The sequence below is a fragment of the Triticum dicoccoides genome, chromosome 2B, assembly GCF_002162155.2.
Source record: "Triticum dicoccoides isolate Atlit2015 ecotype Zavitan chromosome 2B, WEW_v2.0, whole genome shotgun sequence".
Classification (NCBI taxonomy): Eukaryota; Viridiplantae; Streptophyta; class Magnoliopsida; order Poales; family Poaceae; genus Triticum; species Triticum dicoccoides.
The window spans coordinates 419,943,049-419,965,402 of record NC_041383.1 but is presented as its reverse complement, the minus strand read 5'-3'; the positions used below and the strand labels follow the sequence as shown (position 1 = coordinate 419,965,402).

The 22,354-nt window shown below is 43.5% G+C and overlaps 1 protein-coding gene across 1 annotated transcript; it reads right to left on the bottom strand.

Annotated features, from left to right (window-relative positions):
* Positions 1–4,501: 4,501 nt before the first annotated feature.
* Positions 4,502–22,073, bottom strand: LOC119363993 (protein MICRORCHIDIA 7-like). The gene is made up of 20 exons (XM_037629380.1): positions 21,664–22,073; positions 20,749–20,826; positions 20,554–20,588; positions 20,114–20,192; positions 19,364–19,456; positions 19,169–19,253; positions 18,416–18,491; positions 18,084–18,212; positions 17,678–17,776; positions 17,494–17,595; positions 16,836–16,994; positions 16,647–16,742; positions 16,226–16,277; positions 16,041–16,152; positions 15,839–15,906; positions 8,312–8,688; positions 7,013–7,110; positions 6,010–6,085; positions 5,148–5,270; positions 4,502–5,069 (listed from the first exon to the last, which is right to left on the bottom strand). The coding sequence occupies exons 1-20, from the start codon at positions 22,022–22,024 to the stop codon at positions 4,998–5,000; spliced, it is 2,370 nt and encodes a 789-aa protein (XP_037485277.1). The 5' UTR covers positions 22,025–22,073; the 3' UTR covers positions 4,502–4,997.
* Between the last annotated feature and the right edge of the window lie 281 nt (positions 22,074–22,354).

The following is a 22,354-nucleotide window of genomic DNA, read 5'->3' as shown; positions in this document are numbered from 1 at the left end:
GGCGGATTCACTTACCTCCTATCTTTTACACGGGTCCTTGTTGGTTCCACTCGCAGTCCGTGGTTGCCGCATGCAGGTTCGGGCTCCACGGTCTGGAGCGGGAGGGTAGGGGGGCTCTCTGACGGGAACTTGGAGTGAGTGGCGAAACGAGGTGCGGCGGTTTCCCTTGGCGGCGAGTCTTCGTTCGTGTTGGTAGTCTAGGCGGCTTTGTAGTAGGGTGTGATTTCTCCTATTTTCTTGTATTTTCCTTTGATCTGCTTTATAAGAGGTTCTCCTCATCACCATGTATCGGTTCGACTGTGTTGCTTTATATATAAAATGGGGGAAGCCTTTTTCGGTCTTGTTTGTTGCTTTGCTTGCTTGTGACCATAACTAGCAGCGGAAGAGACCAATTCTTCCATGTGAAAACGCATCGCAGACTCCCCCTCCCCCCCACTCCCGTGTCGCTCCCGCGCAGGCGGCCCAGGAGAAACCCTAGCCGCCGTCGGTTCCTACCACCCTCATCCTCCTTCTCCAGCTGCCGCCGGAGGGCGTCAACGGGCAAAGCCCGCGCGGCGCTGCCGACGGTGGGGACGGCTGTTCCTCCTCCCGTATGGGCTTGGCGGCGGGGACTCGCATGCGTCCGGAGGTGCGCGCTGGCAGGGGTGATGTTGTGCGGCAGCGCGAGCGGCGCGGAGGCATGGGCGACTGGTCGTCCGGAGATCCGCCGCTGCTCTATCCCGGGGAGCTCCTGCGCCAGATCTGGCTCCCTTGGGGCGGCGGCTTCCTCGGCCAGCGGTCCCGTGGCCGCGTTCAGGAGATGGCGGGTCATCACGGAGGTGCTGGGCTGCGCAGCTCTCTGGAGGCACGGTGGTCCGGGTTTGCTACCATGCCCGTCGGTCAACAATGCTATGGCTGGGGGGTCGGCAGTGGTGCCGTCGGCGGGGTATGCTGTGGTGGAGGTTAGGTGTGGTGGTTGACGGCAAGGGATTGGATGCAGGCGGCAACAGGCTCTTCCTGACTCCGGTACGTATAGGGGCTCGAGGTGAGCGACTGTGGCTTCAGATGCCTCCTTTTGGCCTAGCGGGGACGCTCGCCATGGTCTGATTGGAGGGCGGGGAGGTCTGCATTGTTGGACTCGGTTGCCAGCTTTTCGGAGACGACCGGGACGGGATGTTCCAGGCGAAAGCCTTGTGTCGACCTAGTCGGCAACAATGATGGCGACGCCTCCGGGCGCCGTTTCTCTTCATGAAGGCATCACTGGGGAGCTTCCGTGCTTGCTCTTTCATGTGCTCCGGGCGAAAGCCTAAGGTCCTCCTTTGCATCAGACGACGACGGCATCTTCGATGGTGTGTCCCTTCTTGGGGGCGTTGTTTTTGGAGCCATGGATACGCATTTGGTTGTCTGATGTCTGGGTTGGAGCGGTTGTTGGGTGCTCGGGCTGTTATGTGGTAGCGGTGGATGTGATCTGTGGTGGCGATTGGTGCCTTGGTCATCCTGATTCTGAGGGTTGACCTACTCTTGGGGGCTCGTGGCGGTGGTGTGGTCTTGGGTTTCGGTACCCTTCGACGGCGCTTGAGGTTTTGTTGTTTTGCATAGTACTTTGATCCCTCTATTTGTGATGGTGGCCGGGTGTGGCCTAGAGGAGGTGCAGGATTGTGTCGGCGGAACATTGCCCTTCGGCATGGTCTATGGCTTTCTTCGTCATGACATGCCTAGGCAGTGGGATGCCCTTCGATGGTGTCTGCGACTCTCCTAGCTCTTCAAGGTGCGGAGTGATTGCAAAGCAGCTGGTGACTTCTTCTCTTCGTCTTCTCGATGGCGGATCTCCTTCAACTGGTCCAACAAAGCTAGCTCCCGCTCTTCTTGGTCTACCTAGTGTTGATGGGTGCTAAGTTCTTGGTGTTGGTTGTTTGTCGCGACTCTCTCCTAGTTCTGTTGTTCTCTGTAACTTCGTGCGTGTGTTGTGTTGGGTACTATCTTTTGTACCGGTTGTGTTGTATCTCAACCGGTTGTGTTGTATCTCAACCTTATTTATAATGAAGATGGTTCAGGCCGGCGTAAGCCAGCGTAGCACCGTCAAAAAAAGTAGCAGCGGAAGACGTACTAGACAGTGTCCTGTTCCTGGTGCCCGTCGAGTGTACTCCGATGCATGTTCCTTCCCAGCGTGTACATGCGTCAATGATGGGGTTGGGTGTTGTTGTTCCCAGTACTCAAAGCTACTGCGGTTAGCAACGCGCACGCAACCGCCTGCCTGTAATGTCACCTTAGCATCGGCCACTGCTTTTGGTGCTTTTGGTATTTTGTGGTGTCTTGGTATGTACGTATGAGCATATCTGATCTTAGTGACTGCTAACACATACTCTCCATTCCACAAGAGGGTGGGTTATTTTTAGGTTCATTGTGGTGAAATCTTCGTTTGCCTTTGTCTAAGAAAATCCAGAATCAAGAAAAGTCGGCTAGGGTTTCTGCCTCCCGGCGGCGGCGGCGCCGATCTCCCATGTCTCCTGTGGCTTTACAATGGGTGTGCGATGGATCCCGGCCCTTGCCGGCGGGAGGGCTCCGTTTTCAGGTGCTTCTTCAAGTTTTGTTAGGGTTTGTGTCCTGCTCAAGAAGACGAGACGGCGGCGGCTTTTTGAAGATGAAATGAGGTTCTCCCCGCCTAGCCCCCGTCCCAATGGTGTGTCTAGCATCGTCGGAGGGCGTGGGAGGTGTGTCTCCAGCGGATCTCACGAAATTTGGTCGATGGTTGTCTTTGGTGGATCCGCTCGGATCCGGTCTTTGTTCGTCTTTGTTCATGTGTCTTCAGGTTGGATCCTTCTGATCTAAAATTCTCTTCATCGGCGGCGGTTGCTGTTCTAGGGCATTGGTCCTATGGAATCTTAGCACGGCGACTTCCCGACTGTCTACTACAACAAGTTCCGCTCCGGCGAGGGAGGGGTGATGACGGCGGCGCGCCTTCAGCTCGCTTCAGTGCTTGTAGTCCTCGCTAGGTGGTCTATGAATCTGAATGTAATTTTTATTATTTTTTATGTTCGTTGTACTGCCATGATTGAAGATGAATAGATCGACAGTTTCCCGCAAAAAAGAAAGTGTGGGTTATTTCTATTTTTTTGCCCAAAATCCCTTTCAATTTCGCCTCTTCACCTACGAGCATGGTTTTCTCCTCCCTCAAGGCACATACTTAGTGAGTCTCTACACGCAATTCAATGTGTGAATCATTAGAGCGAGTATAATAAGTGATGTAAAAACCTTTAAATATTGATATATTTCTAGTAAGAAAGAGAAGTGTGAGGTGGGTTTTGTATTAATAAAATAATATATTTTTTAACAATTCTACATATCTAAGCATTTTCTCCCATCCATGCTCACGTGCGAGCTCGCCGATTCGCCTCCTCACTGTCTTCCGCTTCATCGGCTGGTGGCGGGGAGGGGGAATCCAATGCCTTCGCTTCGGCTATTAGTTTAGGCAAGGGATTTTAGGCCTCGCACATGTGATGCTCAGGTGGATGGCGGTGTCTCTTCGTCGAGTTTGTCTTCTGGCCTTCGATCCTCCTCAAATTCTATAGTCAACGGAGCTCTAGTCTTGGGGCAACAAATTTAGGGTTTCTCATCGTGTGTGTGCAATAGCGAGATTTGATGTCAGTTCCTTCAGATCTATTCAAGGGTTCAATGACGATGACTAGAGGACATTGGTCCTTAGAGGCACGTGCACGAAAACTTTCTGGTTGTCATCGACAAAGTCAAACCGTCTATAACAAGGGAGTGGCAACATCGGCGCTTCAATAGCAGCATGGTTGTTTGGTGGTCCAGATACCTCGGTGTAATACTTCTTTATAGTAACTAATATACATGTTGGCCATTCCCTTCAATTGGGTTTATAAATCTACATTTTAACTAGGAAAACATATATTGGTCAAATGTAGTTCCGGACCATATACTCCCTCCATCCTGAATTACTTGCCGCAAAAATAAATATATCTAGACATATTTTAGTTCTAGATAACATCCATTTATATCCATTTCTACAACAAGTAATTCAAGACAAATGGGGTGATTTTTTAACCATATATTTATACTTGTCACATGTATTTGTAGCCATATAAATTTTTGGCATATTATACATGTCTTATTAGTCGAATCAAAGTCCTAAAAATCATGCCCTATAAACCCAATCAGAGGGAGTATTAGCGGCAATGTGCATAGCCAGCAGTTGGTTATATTATTAGCCATGCTCTTAAATTGGTACTATCATCCAAATAGGCTCGCTAAGCATAATAAAAGTAGGGTATATCATAAGAAATAGTGTAAGATAAAAATGAATCCAAGTACTTGTATGTAACCATATCAAACACACTGAAAAGGAGCTGCAATGGGAATAGCCTAATTGCCTGCCTTTCCACACTCTACAACGCAGACGATGAAAATGCGGACGCTCGTCTAGAGCCCACACCTCATGTAGAGAACCTCTCCAACACCATACACTTCCTATAATATGAAAACAAGGCGAAAAACTCCCACATGCAAAAGGCACCCAAGATGACCTACTCCTTGAATTTAGGCTAAACTAGTGCCTCGATCCAACACTCTTAGAAAATTGGCATCGATTCAATGTAGAGCTAAGTGGCCATCCTACTTTACATAGAACTCATGGCTATAAACCAAACACTCGAAGCTTGCCCTGGACGAGATGATGCAAATACCACTCAACTTTAAACAAAGGTAGGACGGGCTAAACATGGAATCGCCAACGGCCGTACGAACAAGTGGTTATTCTACTTTACATTGAATCAACTTATTGGTCATCTCATTCATGGCTATGCACAAAGCGCTCCAAGCTTACCCTGGACGAGATGATTCAACTACCACTCAACTCTAAACAAAGGTGGGGCGGGGCTAAACAATGGCTGTAGACAAGCTAGAGTTGCAAAAGCAACTGTGATGCCATGTCCCAGGGCGTGAAAACGTGAAACTGGAGTCACTCTGGTTAGTGAGGCGGTAGCAACATGGTGAGTTTCTCACACCTTTTGACCTTTCCTGCCAGCGTTTGATTTCTCCAGCAGCAACTCTTGTATGGTGTTCGATGCTTCCTGCCAATCAAAGACCAAGCATGCTGGGAGATAACATCCAAGTGATGCTTCAATATGTTACCAAAGGAACTCACTCACCTTTAGCTTCTGTCTTAGATTTTCCTCTTCTTCGTCTCGCCGACTTCTTTCTTCTGAAAAGATGTCAATCAGTGCTTCTTGTTCCTTGTTTGCAGTATCAAGTTGTCTCTGCAGATCCTCCAGCTGCGAAATGAAGACAGATTAGAGACCAGTAATATACTATACAAACTCTTCACAGAAGCATAACCATTGATCATGCCTTGGATTGGGATAACACATACTCCCTCCGTTCCAAAATAGATGACTCAACTTTGTACTATCTTTAGTATAAAGTTGGGTCATTTATTTTGGAACGGAGGGAGTATAATTTAGTAATTAGGTTATTTATTTGCGAGGAAAAGAACATGGTAATTAGTTGATGTTGTGATGGTTGTAAATAAAATGGCATAATGCTAGACAGGTACTCCCTCTGTAAAGATAAAAGAGTTTAGATCACTTATGTGATCTGAACGCTCTTATTTTTCTTTACAGAAACAACTAATGACTAATAAGAAGGTCTGCAAAAGTAGGATTTCCCAGCACCAAACAGTTCAACTTTTTATCCAACAAACCAAAAAGCAACAGAACCTACTGGAGTATTAAGCAATAGAATTATAATGACAATAGATAATGTTAAGAGTTGCAACAGCAAGCTTTTGTGACACTGTCGGTGGGAACAGAAAATGATCATCTGGTTGTTTGCACTAGTATCAGATGATTTAAATGGTTCATGCTTATTTTGGAGAAAATATCCAAACTACAGCAGCATAACAGCACCATAATGTTCCTTACAAACTGTAAACCAAACGCCAACATGGGTTACACAAGTACTAATAAATAGTTCAAGACACTAGTTTGCATGTGGGAAGACATAAGCGCTTACCCTCTCTGTCAAAGACTTGACTTTGTCCCGCTCCATAACCAGCTCTTGTGACGTTGCCTCTTCCACAATCAATAACCTGGCAGAAGAGCAGCACCACAAAATAGGGCATCTTATCGTAATCTCAAGATAAGAAGTGATATCATAGTAATCACAAATACGGATAGTTGCAGAAACCCATGACAAGCAATGCCATGTTCAAACCCATATGGATAGTTTGGATCATTGCTAGCATGCGTGTGTTGTGGGAGGCACTTACATGCATACCAACTCGCTTGAGGTTTCTTCCCCACTTTGTGCAAGTGCAACCATTAAGGCTGTAGTTACTTTATTTGGTTGTCACATTATTCTACACCTAAAAAGTTCCAGCGTGGGACAGATCATTCTATTGATCACATATCATGTGGACTTAAACTTAACACTTTACACTTCCCTTCAAATTATTTTGTAAGTGTGTCTCACAAGACCAATTTAGAACATCACACTGATCTTCTAGTTTCGACATCAGAAAAAAGTAAATAATGCAGATCCATTTTCATATATCTTGTATTTTGATTTTGGTACGCAGCAGTCCGAAGTCCAGATTATTGTTCTTGTTACCCATTTCAGCCAGTGAAACCCTAAAAAAATTACTTACTACTCCCTCCATTCCTAAATATTTGTCTTTCTAGAGATTTCAACAAGTGACTATATACGGAGCAAAATGAGTGAATCTACACTCTAAAATATGTCTATATACATCCGTATGTGGTAGTCCATTTGAAATCTCTAAAAAGACAAATATTTAGGAACGGAGGGAGTAGCTCGATCCCTCAGCAGTTGCATAACATGGAGTGATGCAAGAAAATGACAGTCAGAAACGTGAAATAACATTTATAGTTCTCACAATATTCGTTTCATCCATTCTCAAATATTTTCATCCAGTCCACATCGAGGATCTGTTATTGCATTACTGGCTGTATAATGATAATAACATGAAAAATAGCCAAGCCCTGCTGATATTTACCTTTCCTTTAATGATGCATTTTCATCCCTCAATTGCTTGATTACAGGTTCATGATCATCAATGGAATGTCCATCAACGTTACTACTTGCATTTGGTTCCTGGGGGGCAAACATGTTTAAGATAATAAAATCTCTTTTCAATAACATCCACATATATATATATATAGGACAAATTTTTGCTACTACCGGGTGTAGTTACTCCCACTTTTGTTTCGTACGTTCTAGGTAGTATCTATCACATCAAAGAGTATGTACGCGTAGTATGTTGTATATAAGAATGTTTAGGTAGTATACATACTACTTTTTTGGTAGTACTCCCTCCGGTCCTTTTTACTCTGCATATTAGGTTTGTCTGAAGTCAATCTCATCCAACTTTGACCAAGTTTATATAAAAAATTATTGACATTTACATAACAACACCAACATCATTAGATTCATCTCGGAATATATTTTCATATTATATTTATTAGATATTATAGATGCTAATAATTTCTAATATAAATTTGGTCAAACTTAGCTAAATTTGACTTTCGGCAAATCCAATGTGCAGAGTAAAAAGGACCGGAGGGAGTATGTATCATATTTTGTGCATACTCCATTTCGCGTACAAATATGTACGTATTTCACAAATACAATAAAACTATGGGCTCACTTGCAATTTTAACTATGGGCTCACTTGCAATTTTTTCATATAATTCACTTTGGAGTATCTTAGTTATAGTATATAAACATACTACAAATAATAAAGTAGAGTATATACTACCACATGGTAGTATATGAGAAATGGGTGTAACTACACCCGGTAGTAGGATGCATTTTCCCTATATATATATATATATATATATATATATATATATATATATATTAACATTATCAAGCAGTAATAACTACAAAAAATGTAACATGCAGGTAAGTAAGGTTTACTACACATATAAATAGGTAAAAAATGTAATTTCGAAGGCAAGTGAGAAATAGAAGCATATAATTACATCATACTCCCTCCGTTCCTAAATACAAGAGACTACATACAGAGCAAAATGAGTGAATCTACACTCTAAAATATGTCTATATACATCCGTATGTGGTAGTCCATTTGAAATCTCTAAAAAGACAAATATTTAGGAACGGATGGAGTACAATAGTAACTACAAAAGAATTGTAAGTCATCTGTTACACATACAAATATATATAAACCTAATGAAATACTTCCTCCGTTAAACTAAAACACGACAATAATTTTGGAAGGGAGGGAGTAGACGTTAATACTAAATTGAAACATCAGCACGAGAAGAAAAATTACCGCCAACTGGGATTTGGTTATGCTTCTTTCTTTTTCTGTTGTTCCATTGGACGCGGGTGTTGCCAAACTAGTATTCTCATTCTGGAAATATTTTCTATGTGCATTCAGGATATGAGATTTTGAACTTAATGACGGTGTGTTCACGAACTCAGAATCACTGTCATCACTTGTGTCTGGTAACCCATGCAGTATTGATCCCACAGATCGCTTAGTCCTGGCAGACTTCTCAGCCTGTTGACAACTAAACGGTGTGCTTGTTTTCCCGCTCTTCTTACTGGAGGCAGAATATGATTTACCAGCGTTGCGCTGTTTTGAATAATCTTTCCCAGAATGACCTGGTGATGGTTGTGCTCCTGGGGAACCTTCAGGAGAGTTTTCTGATAAAGGAATAAAAGCAATATTGGTCAAGAAAATAGCTGGTTATCTGCAAAGAAAAATAATTTAATTGCTATTGAAGTTATGATAAAGTCACTCCAAGCCCACTAAAGAATGCAGCCAACTCTATGATTTGGACACTAGCACAGTATCATACATATAGCTTTGACACAAACCCCTTACAATACTCCCTCCGTTTCACAATCTTTGTTTGGCAAGCATGCCTATCTGAGATAAAATTGAAGTAAAAATTTATGGATTGGACCATGCATGTCAAATTAGATGGCATTACTACCACTCCATCTAATATGAGCAAGTATGGTCTGATTTCACGGGTATTAATGAAAATCTGTGCCTTCTAGGTAGGGAAATATCCAGAATCAGCTGACGGGCCGAGGGCGAGACCGGTCGCTGCTTGTGACGCCACGTGTCCCAGTCAGGGCCCACGCACGCACAGCAGGCTCTCCAGAATTTTCCGTCCAGCACACGCGAACTAACCCTTCTTCCCTGTATTCTCTCCTCTCTTTTGTTTACCAGCAACCCAAATCGGAGGAGGCGGGTTCCATCCGGCAAGTCGGCCATTGCCGCTCATCGCGTGCCACCGCCTCCCTACACCTACTCCTCTCCTGGTGCCTGTAGTTTGATGGGATTGGTCAGGAAGATAAGGAAGATAAGCCATTTCCTTCTTTTCCCATGGCTACTAAATCTGCAAGGGTGAGGGGAGGAAGACGAGCAAGGCTTTGCTGCGGGAGCCAGGGACGAGCTGCGAAGTGGGGCTGCAGGGGGGGTGCTCTTCACCATCGGCACTCATTGGGTCGTCCGCCTCCTCCACCTCCCAAGTCATGGCCGTGGAGCCAGCGCCGTGGGGCGAAAGCGCGCGCCGCTGCCTTTGGCGACACTCGGTGCTACGACTAGCCATGGCCACTACTGAGACTCAGCACCTGCTGCGAGGCTGCCATGTACAATGATGGCAACCACGCGGCGTGCTGCAACCACGGCCACCGCATGCTGGGACTGGCATCTCAGCATGCTACGACCATGGTCACCGCGTGTTGGGATCAACACTTCGGCATACCACAACCGTTGTCACCGCGTGCTGGGACCAGCAGCTCGGTGTGCTGGGACGGCAACGCGGCATGCTGTGACTGGTAATAAGGGATGCAGCGGCTGGCAGATGGGATGTTGGGACCGCCACCCGGCGATGCTGCAACCGAGGATGCATCGACCGGTAGATGGAGATGATGGGACCACCACCGGGGATGCAACAACTGCAGATGAGGATGCTGAGGATACTGGGGGCGGCCGGCGGGGATGCTACAACCACAATTGGCAGTGCTACGACCGGCGTCGGAGGAAGCTGCAACCAGTGAGCCATGGTGCTGCAACCGGCGCAGTGCAGAGTTGGGACTGATGCACGACGGAGGTGCAAGCATGGACGTGGTGCTGCAACCGGTAGCGATGGTGGTGGAACCGTAGACGGGCGGAGCAGCAAGTGATACGGCCGCAACTGTGCTGCTGTGACGGCAAGCTGCGGCCGGCCAGACGAATTGCTACGACCGGCGAGACGGGATGTTGCAGCAGTGGTACCAGCAGGAGGCAAACGGGGGTGCTGCGATGGTGATGTCTGTGATGGGGGCAACGGTGCTGAGCACGGTGAGGGTGCTGCGGCAGCGCGGCTGTGGGCAGAGACGCGAAGCTGGTGGCGGCTGCGGGTTGCATGCTGGCCGCTATCTCCCTTTTCTTCCGGGTCGAACACGCATGGGAGAAGAACGATGCGAAGAGAGAATTGACCCATGCGGGAAAGAGATGCATATCTGGTGGCTGTCGTTGGTTCAATCTAACGATGGGGAGCGGACCGATCGAGGCTGGCGCCGGTCGGCCGGCACCTAGCACTCGCCTTCTAGGTATGCTGAACAGAAAGATATTATGGCTAGTGAGGAAGATGTGGTAATAGTTACCTGAAAAATAATTTTGGTGTCATTATGAAAACATACTTCACAAAGAGATCATTTGTATCAGATTAACATGCCGGGTCTAAATAAAAAATTATAACAGTGGTAAAAGTTGAGATTTTTTATTGTTTGTTCCCTGAACGAATTAAATTCTTTTAATCATATATCTTGGGCAGTGAAATTAGTAATCAGTTTATACATGTGCAAACACATTCAAAATACAAAAAGAAGACGAGATCACACGAATTCATTCAAAATGTAAAAAAGCGACAAAGATCAACCGTTCAAAGGTTTTGAAATCTGCTTTGAGCTTTCAAACTTTGTCAGGGAGTATTTTTTTAATGTTGAGGTGACATATCTCCAAATAATTAGAGCTTTTCATCATGTAGTTTAGAATAGTACATTTGTATGCTATGGCTAGGAACAAATTCCTTTGTTGAGCCAGAAGGCCTGCTCTAACAGGTCTGTAATGGAAGTACAATATCCTTCTGTGATTAAAATTCTCAGCCTCGTTGAACCCATTTTGGAACTGTCAACTTATTGACATTGCTACTACACAGATTGCCACAAACCCCTAACCCTGGTGCTAGCGTTAGAGGTTTCTCATCTACAAGGGCAGTCAGAAACCAGACAGATATTTGGGATTTAACTGACAATAGGAACTAACGATGTAGGCAAATGAGAATTCACAGTTTGTGCGAGTATTGCACTAGGTCATCTTCTGCTTTGCTAATAGCATGAGCAAAAGCTATGCGCTGTTTTTGCCAAGACCAAGGCCAACGTGGCACTTCTGACGCTACCCCCACACTAGAGCCGGAGGAACCAGGAAAAGGGCCCTGGTTCTGGTTCTAAGAAAAAGGGGGCTGACTGTGTGATGTGGCCTATCTTAATGCTGGTAGAGGTACTCCACTGTCCACACCCATATATTTCTATAGGAAAGAAGTTACTTTTGCATGTTTAACTTCTGCAAGTCTATTCTATAACCTCATTTTTTAAGAAGTGCCCCTGATCCAAAAGAAGCTACTCCTATTTGAGATCACAAATAGGTGGGTCCCACATACCAGTGACAGAAACTACGCATACGCACCTCAAATGGAACAAAAATGTGAAAATTAAACAAACAAAATTGATCCTGCAGCGAAGCCAAAAGAAGCAGATGCCATTGGTTACGAAAACAGATGGCAGGGACCTTGTATCAGCTATCTGCAACTACTTCCCTACTACAGTTTTTTTTTTTTGAGGGAACTTCCCTACTACAGCTTTTTTAAAGAAAAACGCTAATGCATCAAAAAATGAACATGATGTTTCCTTAAAATAAGAGAAAATTGCACGGGACTCCCCATACTATCACGGCTTTCTTACTTGACTCCCTCCACTGGTTTCTCTGCCACCAGGGTCCACCAACTATCACGACTTCCTCACTTGGCTACTTTCCACCATTAGACTAACAGACTTAGCTGAGGTGGATGCCGAGTCGTTGATGCCTCGGTTTCTCTCATCTGGATGTTGAGATGTACGCTGATGTTTTTCAACACATTTTTTTTTACTCTCGATATACTCCCTCTGGACCTGGTCCTTTAAAAGCTGTAGGTTTGGGCATCAATATGCTCTTCAAAATACAACATGGGACATTAATTTCGAGAAAGAATCACTGATTTTTGGTTCTCAAATATCCTCCCTCCCACACATCAAGCATCTCATCTCTCTTCCCTCAAAAAGCATCTCATCTCTCTTGAAATGAAGCTTTACAACCTTAAATAAAGGCTATAATTGTGATGCTAAGTGCATGCTAATTTAGGTTAACTCATCTTAATTTTGTCTCTGCGAAGCTAATTGCATGCAAACAAAAATCTAAGATCAACGATTTTGAAGATTAATGTCATGTGGGTCATAGCAGATTAACAATACCAGTTAGTTAGGAGATAAAAGTTATTCTCAATGAGATATGCTCCTGCAGAGAATGTAAGTGTAGAGGGAGTTGTCAATATTCATCTAAGCATCAAGTGCAATTGATAGTTTAGGGACCATGGCTGCAGAGAAACCAGACGAGGGAGCCAAGTCGGAAAGTCATGATAGTTTGATAAGTTCAAGTGCAATTTTCACTAAGACGAGGGAGCTAAGTTCATGTGTAAGTGAGATTAAACAATTTACATATAATGTGTTGCCGTGTCTAGTCGGATGCTCTGGGGCAAACAGCAACCATCTTGAGGCACACAAGCCAGAGGCAACATGAGATGCACTATGGACATATATGATATATCCACAGTTTATTTCATTCACCATGTACCAAGTTTTAAGAAGGTAACCTTAGCGTCCATGAACTTGGCTCACAGGTTTATTTTAGTCCAAACAAAGGCACTTCGGGCTAATCATGCCTACATGCCGGCACACGCTGGCAAATCAGTCACGTGCACGACATGTGATGAAGTCAAATCAACTCAGCACCATTTTGAAATTAGGTCTCTATGTTTTCCCCGATCCTCTTCTCGGTTCCTAAACCTGCTTGTTTCCCTCGGGTATTTGAGCAGGCTGAGGAGCAGGACAAGAGAGTGACCTCACCCTTCAGCTCCACTCCGTGTTCCGCGCGCGAGGTGCTAGCCGCAAACAGGCTCACAGAAGCCGAACTCATGCCAACAAGGCTCCCACAAAGGAGATACAAGCCCCGTGATATCCGTATCAGGCAGTGACGCTGTGAGTCATCACGTGTGGTAGCTCCACATGGGCCATCACATGTGGTAGCCCCACATGGTGCTCAACACTGGCAGTGAAGTCACCTGGCTGAATTGCCAGCCCAGCGGCGACTGGTACAACCAATTCAACCCAGTCTATGACCTCTTCCTCTTCTCCAAAGTTACCTGCAACTGCCTGCGCAGCCGCGACCTCAGACACTGCCCCTGCCTCAGCAGTACCTGGACCTAGTTTTATGAGGTGGCCTGCGATGACGGCTCCTGCACTGCCGACGACTTCATTAGGTGTGGCCACAACAACAAGGGACTCTATGGACGACACTAGACTAATGGCACGCTATGACAACCCGCTCTCCTTCCCAGTGGCAGAGGACAAGAAATTTTTAAGTAGGGGCGGATCCTTCACCGGCAACCACCCGGTAACGAACACAAGCAACGCCGCCGCTGCTCACCTGCGGCCGTGCCTATGCCCACGGCTAAGCCCTGTCTAGCTTCCGCGGCTCCCGTTGTCCGCCTACCCGCCGCGTGAAGTGGCCACTAGCGCTAGGGTTGGTCGCTCGCTCGAGTGTTTTTTAGGGGTGCTCGCTCGAGTGGTGTGCGTGGTAGCTGCATTAGATGCCTCTTCGTTTCGGTCCACAGGCTGCTACCACCGCCGGCCGATCGAAGCCTCGTCCGTTCGGTCAACTAGCGAATGATGACTAGGCAAGTAGCATGACCAGGCCAAGTAATTTGGCCCAAGCTAGCATGCCTAGGTCAATCGATGCCTCATCCGTTCGGTCCATAGGATGCGCAACGATGCCTTTTTCTTCTTCTTTTCGCAGCCATTCAGCGGTGTAGCACGACAGGATGCATGATGCGTAGACAGCAATGCTCACTAGTATAAAAAGTTCTCCGCCAAATCAAGGTAGGGCGGAGGCCCAACCTCGCCCTACCGAGTCCTCCGCCCAGTGCTCCTTCCCATCCGAGATCTCAATCACCTCCTCCCACCACCTCGTCGCAACGACTCCCACCGAACAGGTTTTTTATGTGATTTTAGTAAATCTTGGTCTTTATTTGCAAAATGAACACACAAGTCAAGTTCGTGGACTACAGTGCATCCGTGCGCCAAGTCCGTGTACCTTCACTGCAATTTACATTGTAAACCATAACCATTTCAACCATCAGATTTGCAACACTGCATCGAATTTAACCATATAACTTAAGACTTCTTTTATCAGATCTAATGAACGCACGAGCTCATCCAGTTAACACGGTTCCCTAAAAGAACATTGTGTTCTCTTTCTAAAATACTTTGTTCTTTAGGGAGTGTTCGGTTCCCCTCCGCTCCTCTAACTCCGCTCCCGGAGCGGACCAGACTTTAGCTCACTTTGACGGAGCTGCCAAAACCGAGCTCCACCAACTCCGCGGAGTGGAGAGATTCCGAACAGGGCCTTAATCTTGACAGTGCAAAATGTCAACATTCAAGATTGGTGAATTGTGTGCAGAAACTAAGTAGTCAATGTGTCTTGCTGGAAGGTGTACAAAGTATATAAGTGGCGAACACAGTTTTCGTACATCATTAAGTGAGCTATCTAGGTACGTCAATTCAAACATTTTGCATGCTGCAGCACGAAGCTCCTCCTTACTTTTGTAAATCCCGTTTCATTATTATTCGTAGAAAAATCAACATTAGTTTACTTAGAGAGAGCAATAGGAACAAAGCAGAAAAAAATTCATAATTTACATAATTGGATTGCACACTTGTCAGGTTTGCTCGATTCAATATCTATGTATACAATGATCAATTTTTCATGTAACCGAGATAAATGAATTTTTTAGATGACATTTGTGCATGAGAAATCTAAATACTTGTGTGCATATCAGTAGTTAATCTCTACTATTAAAGGGATGGTATGTTTCCCTCACCTCCTCCCCCGTCCCCCTACCTTGGTTTTTTCCTCTCCACGTCCCCCCTCCCCCCACCCTGGTTTGGGATAATCTAAACCAAATCAGAACCTACCTTTCCTTGTCCTACTGGAAACCATGTCCTGCATTAACTCAAACAAATCTTACCAAAGCCGTGTCTTGCATTAACTAAATCAAATCAAATCTTACCAAAACCTCACTAAATCAAAACTTCCCTTGCCTTCCCCTACCCATACCCAAATCAAATTTTACAAAACCTCAACTAAATCAAAAACTTTCCTTGCCTTCGTGTACCCATACTCAAATCAAATCTTACCAAAATCTAGAATATGGTGGGTGTAAGTTATATGTCAGGCATGACTGGTGTTGAAACACCCCCGTTGCGATGCACGGGCAATTAGCTAGTGTTTTAAAAATGGACAGTGCATACTTTAAAAAGACGGACAAAGGGAATACCACAGAACCACGAGTCTTACAGTACTTGATATTTTAGAACTCTTGATGGTTAATATAAGAAATTCTGAAGTAGCCCATATGTTAGCATACTAAAAAAATGCTAACAAGTCATAGAAAAAATCAAACAGATGAAACGCCGATCATTCAATTACCTCTTCCTGTTTCAGGACTTCTGAAAGAGCGAGCTCCAACATAACCAATCCGATGAGCATTTCCTGACCTATGAGAGAGAGAACGGTGGGATGAGTGCAAATTGAAACCATACTTCTGCTAATTGATATAAGCCACAATATAACTGCCTCTGTATACTGGTGTGCCAAGTGACAAATCAAAGAGAATGATAATAAAACGAACCAGTAATCCTTCTGCATTTGAATTAATCGTGCTTCAAGTCTTGCTAGAAGAGTTGTGCGCTCAAAGTCCTGCTTATCATGAGCTGGCTCTATGAAATTAGCCTCAAGTACACCTGCAGATTAAATTGATTACTTCTCCAGCCGCGAATAAAAAGAAAGTGATACCAACATACCAGAGTGACCTACCTATAACACCACGCCCACCACTTCCCGCAGCAGTCCACACTCTCCAGAAAGGCTAGAAGGAACAAATAAAATCTTAATGTGATAATAAAATAATCGAGCGATATAAAATAGAGAGTGAGAATACTTCCTACTTCATTCATAAAGGTCAATGATATTTCCTAAGATCATTCAATTGCTAGTATAATTGGAAGTGAACAGACTAATAGTAACAACACAAACAAATAAACATCATCTGCTAAGTAGACGCGTACAAAATATTCATAACTAATCAAGCTTAAAAGCATGATCTGCAGGACCCACCAATGATCAATGTGTGACAAAATACATTAGTAGTCTGAGAAAGCAATAATTATAATAGCTAGATTAGGAAGAAATGGACTGAAACCTCACAACCAAGAAAAAGGGTATGCATTGAAAGAACCTTTATCAGACGGTTCCTGTGATATACATTAAATCCTTGGACGTCAATATGGAATTTTGCATCCTTAACAAAGCCAATCGTCACATCAGCTACCATCTGAGACACAGAAGACCAAATTTGGTGAGTAATGAGCTACTGATATGTCATCAGGACTCAGGAAAAGGTCAAGAGGAGGTTATAGTTTTCTACATTTGAATCTTTTGGAAGTCCATTAGTTGCAACCGGCCTGTATGTAACCTCTTTCTTCAGCATCATGTCAGTCACAATATTATGGTGCTCAATCTCTTTTCCACGTAAAAAAATTTGGAAAGCATCTGAAAGTCGGAGATACAAAATAGATGCATAACTCTGCAAAGGGAGATTACACAAGTCATCATCAGCAACACGTCTAGCAGCGATAGTGCAAACTAGGACCAAAAAAATAGAAACATAATCAAAATAATGTGGCACAGAGATACAGATTCTAGTTTCTAAAACAAAAGAACAATTTCAATGTTGCAAAGGAACCTATATACAACTACAAGCATTAGGTACTCTTGACAAAAGTTACACACATCAACAGCTCAGCAGGCTCACGCAGTTTATAAGAAATCCAGGTGAGATATAAAAGATTCAGCTATTACTATTAAGTTTTTTTAGCAAGCAGCAGTTATCATTTTTGTCACTGCATCAATGACGTCCGGCCCCGTGGTTGCAAACGTTCAAATACAAATAAGATGTCGGTCGATCTAAAAATGGAGACAATATAATGGCCTAATACCAAAGTTCTCATGATTAGACTAACATTTTAAGAATACATGTCGAGTATCGACCATAAGTCAATCCCAACACATCACTGTGAACTTACCCTCAATGAATGCCTATATGTAAGGAAATGCTTGGAGTTAGGAAACCGCTTAGCCATCTCGATATTTTTTTCATCACGGTTACCGCCTCTGAGTTGAATATCCTGTCCCCCTCAAACATCGTTAGAAACCAAGTTTGCTGATAAACCAAAATATGGTGGCACAGCGTCAGCTATTCAAACTTACATTTACATCAGCATCAAAGTCGAGTTCCAAATCTCCTTGGTCATCTTCCCAAAGATTGTAAATGATAACTCGAGTCCCCTGTTCCTTTATAGAACTAAACTGCAAATGTAGTGTACAGCAACTTTTAACACGAGATAATCTTATTGTCCTTGCAAAAATATGACATGCTGTAAATTCTTCATTTCTAAATCTAAATTAGATAGAAAATAAAACATATATACAACTCCATGTCACACATAGTACCAAATTTACAATATTTTTCTTGTCAGCAATCATATCAAGAGTTTTCGATTTTAAGCTGCCAATTATTTGATGTTTTTTGGTTTTGCAACATTAATCATGAAATAAAGGGTATCTTCGTTGTGTCACAAGTCAAAATGCACAAGTGATGCAGCATAAGCTATACCTGTTCAAGTAGTTCTGCTTCAGTTCCATAAGGCGACCATGTAATGATAGTGTGTAGGCTTGTATTCCAATCAGCAAATGTACTCCGCAGCTTTCTTGTCCAATTCAGTCCATTTTTTTCATAATCAATCTGCAAAGTTTCACGAACATTGGAAATTTTAGAATTAAAACATTAAACACTTGACATAATAGATTTCCAGCAACTTAATCTTCATATAAACTGCAATGAACAAACATAATTCATTCTTTTTTTCAAATAAGCATTTGTAAAAATGTACATGATACAGATAATAGAAATTGAGACTACCAATTTTGACAGAGCAATGATCCTACCATTGGAACAACAATATCCTCTTTACCAGTGCTCCTCAGAAAGGTATAAGATAGAATGCCAATGCTTTGTGTAGGCCTTCATGCAATCGAAAACAATAGATCTCAGTTTCTTGGTAAGAAAAAAAAACTCAAAATGTGTAGAAATAGAAAGTCCACATGCAGCTCATATAACTGAAAATAAAAACTAAATTGTGATGGTCACATAGTACATTATGAGAATCACAACTGGTAAAAACACAAGCTACCTCCTCACTATACTCTGTGCTGCTACAAACTACTCCACTCTTTCCTCCAAGCAAGTCTTATTTTACCTTTCAATATTTCCAAGACAAAATTTTGAACGATGATTCCCATCATAATATGTTGGCGATATAAATTATAGAAGTAGTCGATGTACTAAACACTCACTTTGAGTGATGAGGGAATAACACGACAAGGAAGACATTGCAGGTAAATTTGATTTATATGCTATCTCTATACTCTATACATTATACCAGGAGATATCAATTTTTATCTGGTATCTAAACTGAACTGATTTGATTTGCAAGGCTACACAATATTCATGGTAAAAACCAGAACATCAGCACCAAGTCTAAACTAAACTGAACTGATTTGATTTGATTTGATTTGATTTGATTTACTAAACAAATGTTATTTAGATAGTTTGGTAAGGCTAGACAATATTCATGGTAAAAATCATCATCTAGATCAAGTTGCTACAGCCTACAGGGATCGGCAATATGTTGCGACAACCTTTTGCCTTCTTTTCCACGGCTACGGGAAAAGACCAGAACATCAGCACCAAGTCTCATTGTACTTGTCTTGAAACCATTTCCATCTGCAAGGCAGCAAAGAAAGGAAATGAAAAGCTTCATAGTTTGACCTGCATACTAAAACATTTCAATGCATCAACTGCAGGTGTTCAGGTAATTTACTCTTCCAACTTACATTGTCCAATGGTATTTGCAATTTGGCTCTTGGCCGAATAACCCAAGGACATGCACTGACGCATTTTATCTGGGTCCATTCCACCACCATTATCTAGGCAATAAGTTAAAAAAACTAACATAAATAAATATATAAAATTATGTCACTGTTGCTCCATTTGTATTTTCCATCTAAACCTGTTATCCTAAAAAGGTATTGCACTTGAATTTGAAATAACATTGAACTGGATTGTATTCAGGAGCTGATCGAATAAGGGGCTTATAAACTTGTAAGGTTAGTCGGACTATTTTATCCATTAGGTTTTATTTTGTAAGGTTCTCTAAACTAAATTTGGCTCATCCGTCAAATAATTGGTAAGACAAAATATCATGTGTTTAATATGGCATATGGGACATGGGTGTCCTATACTACAGTGTTGTATACTTAAAGTCCATTTAACATGCTATATAAATACAAGAAAATAATTTTAGGGATCTCGGATCTGTCGAGGTGAAGTAAAAAAAGCTTATGTACTTAAGTGAGACAATAACAATTGTTAGGACGGTGATGCAGTTTGCTCTTAGTTTAAACTGGAAGTAATTAGCCGTATAAGTTCATGTTTAGGTCTATCATGAGTCCAGCGGGAGATGTTTCTTTTGGTAACTTGATCCAGGTAAAGATATTCTTATTTTCAATATGTTTTCTAGTCGAATAACAAGAACGAAGTATATGTCGTCATCAGTATATAAATAAAGAGGACAGAAATCGCACCTTCAACAAGGAGCATTCTTGTTTTGTCTTTACTATTCTCCAACATGTCAATGTTCACAAACGTAGCTCCATTTCTAACCTAAAAAGGAAGCCAATCAGTAAACAGGCAAGGATTTGATTCTACAAACTAGAACAACTTAGGCCTCCTTTGGTTCATAGGATAGGAATAATATAGGAATAGGAAAATCGAGATGACATGCATCTCAAATCCTATAGAGAAGTCATTTGAAGCATAGGATAGGATTTTTTCCATTGAGTCTAGGCTAATGTTTTTTTCCCTTTGAAATGTGAAGGATTGATTCCTATCCTACGTAGGAATAGGAATCCATTCCTATAAACCAAAGGGCTTCAAAGGAATTTTTCCTACAAAGTTCCTATCCTTTGCAATTCCTACAATATTCCTATGAACCAAAGGAGGCCTTATATCTTCTTTAGCTTACTTCATCGAGTGAGTTGTCCAGAAGCTCAGCCAAAGCTGTAACATTGATCAAAGTATATATTAGCCAACTGACATGATCAAAGATTGAAGGGTGATGTGAACAAACAATGCATTGCTGATTGTTGTGTCTTCTTAAGTGTTTGTGTGAGGAAACAAGAAAGACAGAAACAAGGTGAAACAAAGATGAAGACCATACCCCCTAGAGCCCACTTGTGGCTTGTTGCATTTGAGTGCAAAAATTTAGGATGTACGCGGACATGTTCCAATCCAGATGCTGAAATAAGTAGTTGAGAATACAAAAAAAAAACAAGAGTTACTATTTTTAGTGGTGAGGATAAAAAACTAACAAGCTCCCAAGAAATTCTTTCCGTCCATTCAACAAGGCTCATCCCTATTGAAACACATAACTTTCTATGATAATAACAAATATGCCAATTGAGCTGCTATCTTCCATCAGATAAATCCATGAAAAAAGCCAGGACATTGAATGAAATGAGAATGTTTACAGTACACACAATTAGGAGTATACTGTATTTTATCACTTCACATATTCATGCGGTTGGTTTGAGAAGTATCAGCACAAAACTATGCAGATGTACAGTATGAACATAAGCTGGCCAAAATGCCCTTGCAGTAGTCCGAAATAGTTTACAATGAAATCATGACCAGGGGCATCAAAAACACTTTCTATGCTAAGTGTAGTCTTGGTTTGGTCGAAGTTGATCCCATTCTTACAGGGGTTCACCCCACAATGCAAACCCGGAATCTTATGTTTTGGTAATGATGAACAGTCCACCGTTCATATGGGTAGGGTTTATTTGTGATATTTCTAAATAAATACTCTCCATTCTATTCGCACACTATTGTTGTAAGAATCTCAAATGTCAGATCGCATGAGATTCCTCAGTAAAGAACAAACCGCTCAGATTCTTAAAGCATTCGTGCAACGATCGACCTTCAGAGCGTGTAAAGATTAACAAGAAAAAGGGGGAACAGAAGAAACATTCGCTCTTGCATCTAATTAGCCATGTCTGACGGGAACACCGCATGCAAATAAAGCAATGAGAAGAGGCAGTGGCTTCACACGAATCGTAAGAAGATGAAATAATACCAGATGGCGGCGGCTCCGCACCCCCAGCCGGGTTCCCGTCGTAGTCCCCGGCCTTCCAGAACTGCTTCGTCGCGCCCCTCGACGGCTGCGGAGGCGCCGGTAGCGGATCGAGGAAGCCTGGTGGCACGTCCACGCCGACCACGGGCCCCGCGGAAACCCTAGCCCGCTTCCCCGCGGCGCTGTCCCCTGCCGCGCTGCGGGACCTCTTTGCGCTGCCGCCGACGCCGCCGTCAGAGTCGGAGTCGCTGCTGCTGAGCTCTATGAACTGAACCGGGGCGCGCGGTCCGCCGCCGCCGGCGCCAGTCGCCGGGGGCGTGAGGCGCTCGTCGGCCGCCTCGGTTTTCACCAGCCGGGGGTTCATGAGCGAAACCGAAAGCTGGAGGGGGCCGGTCCGTGAATCCGGGCCTCTTTCCTGATTTCTCGAGTTAATTATCTTGCCCTTTACATCGCCGAGGACTTTTATAGTGGAACGGTGACCTGTGCCCCCATGATGACCACCTGTCAGTGGCGGTAGAGCGGCCCAACTTTTGCAGGTGGAGCGATATGCCAGTGTGGTAAATGTAGCCCTGAAACCGCTACGTTCCGTTCTCCTTTACTTGTTCACCCGTGTCGTTCCAGGTGGCCACACGCGCGGAATTGTCAGAGCATCTACAGCCCCTGTACGCAGCTCGGACGCCCGATACTTCTCCAC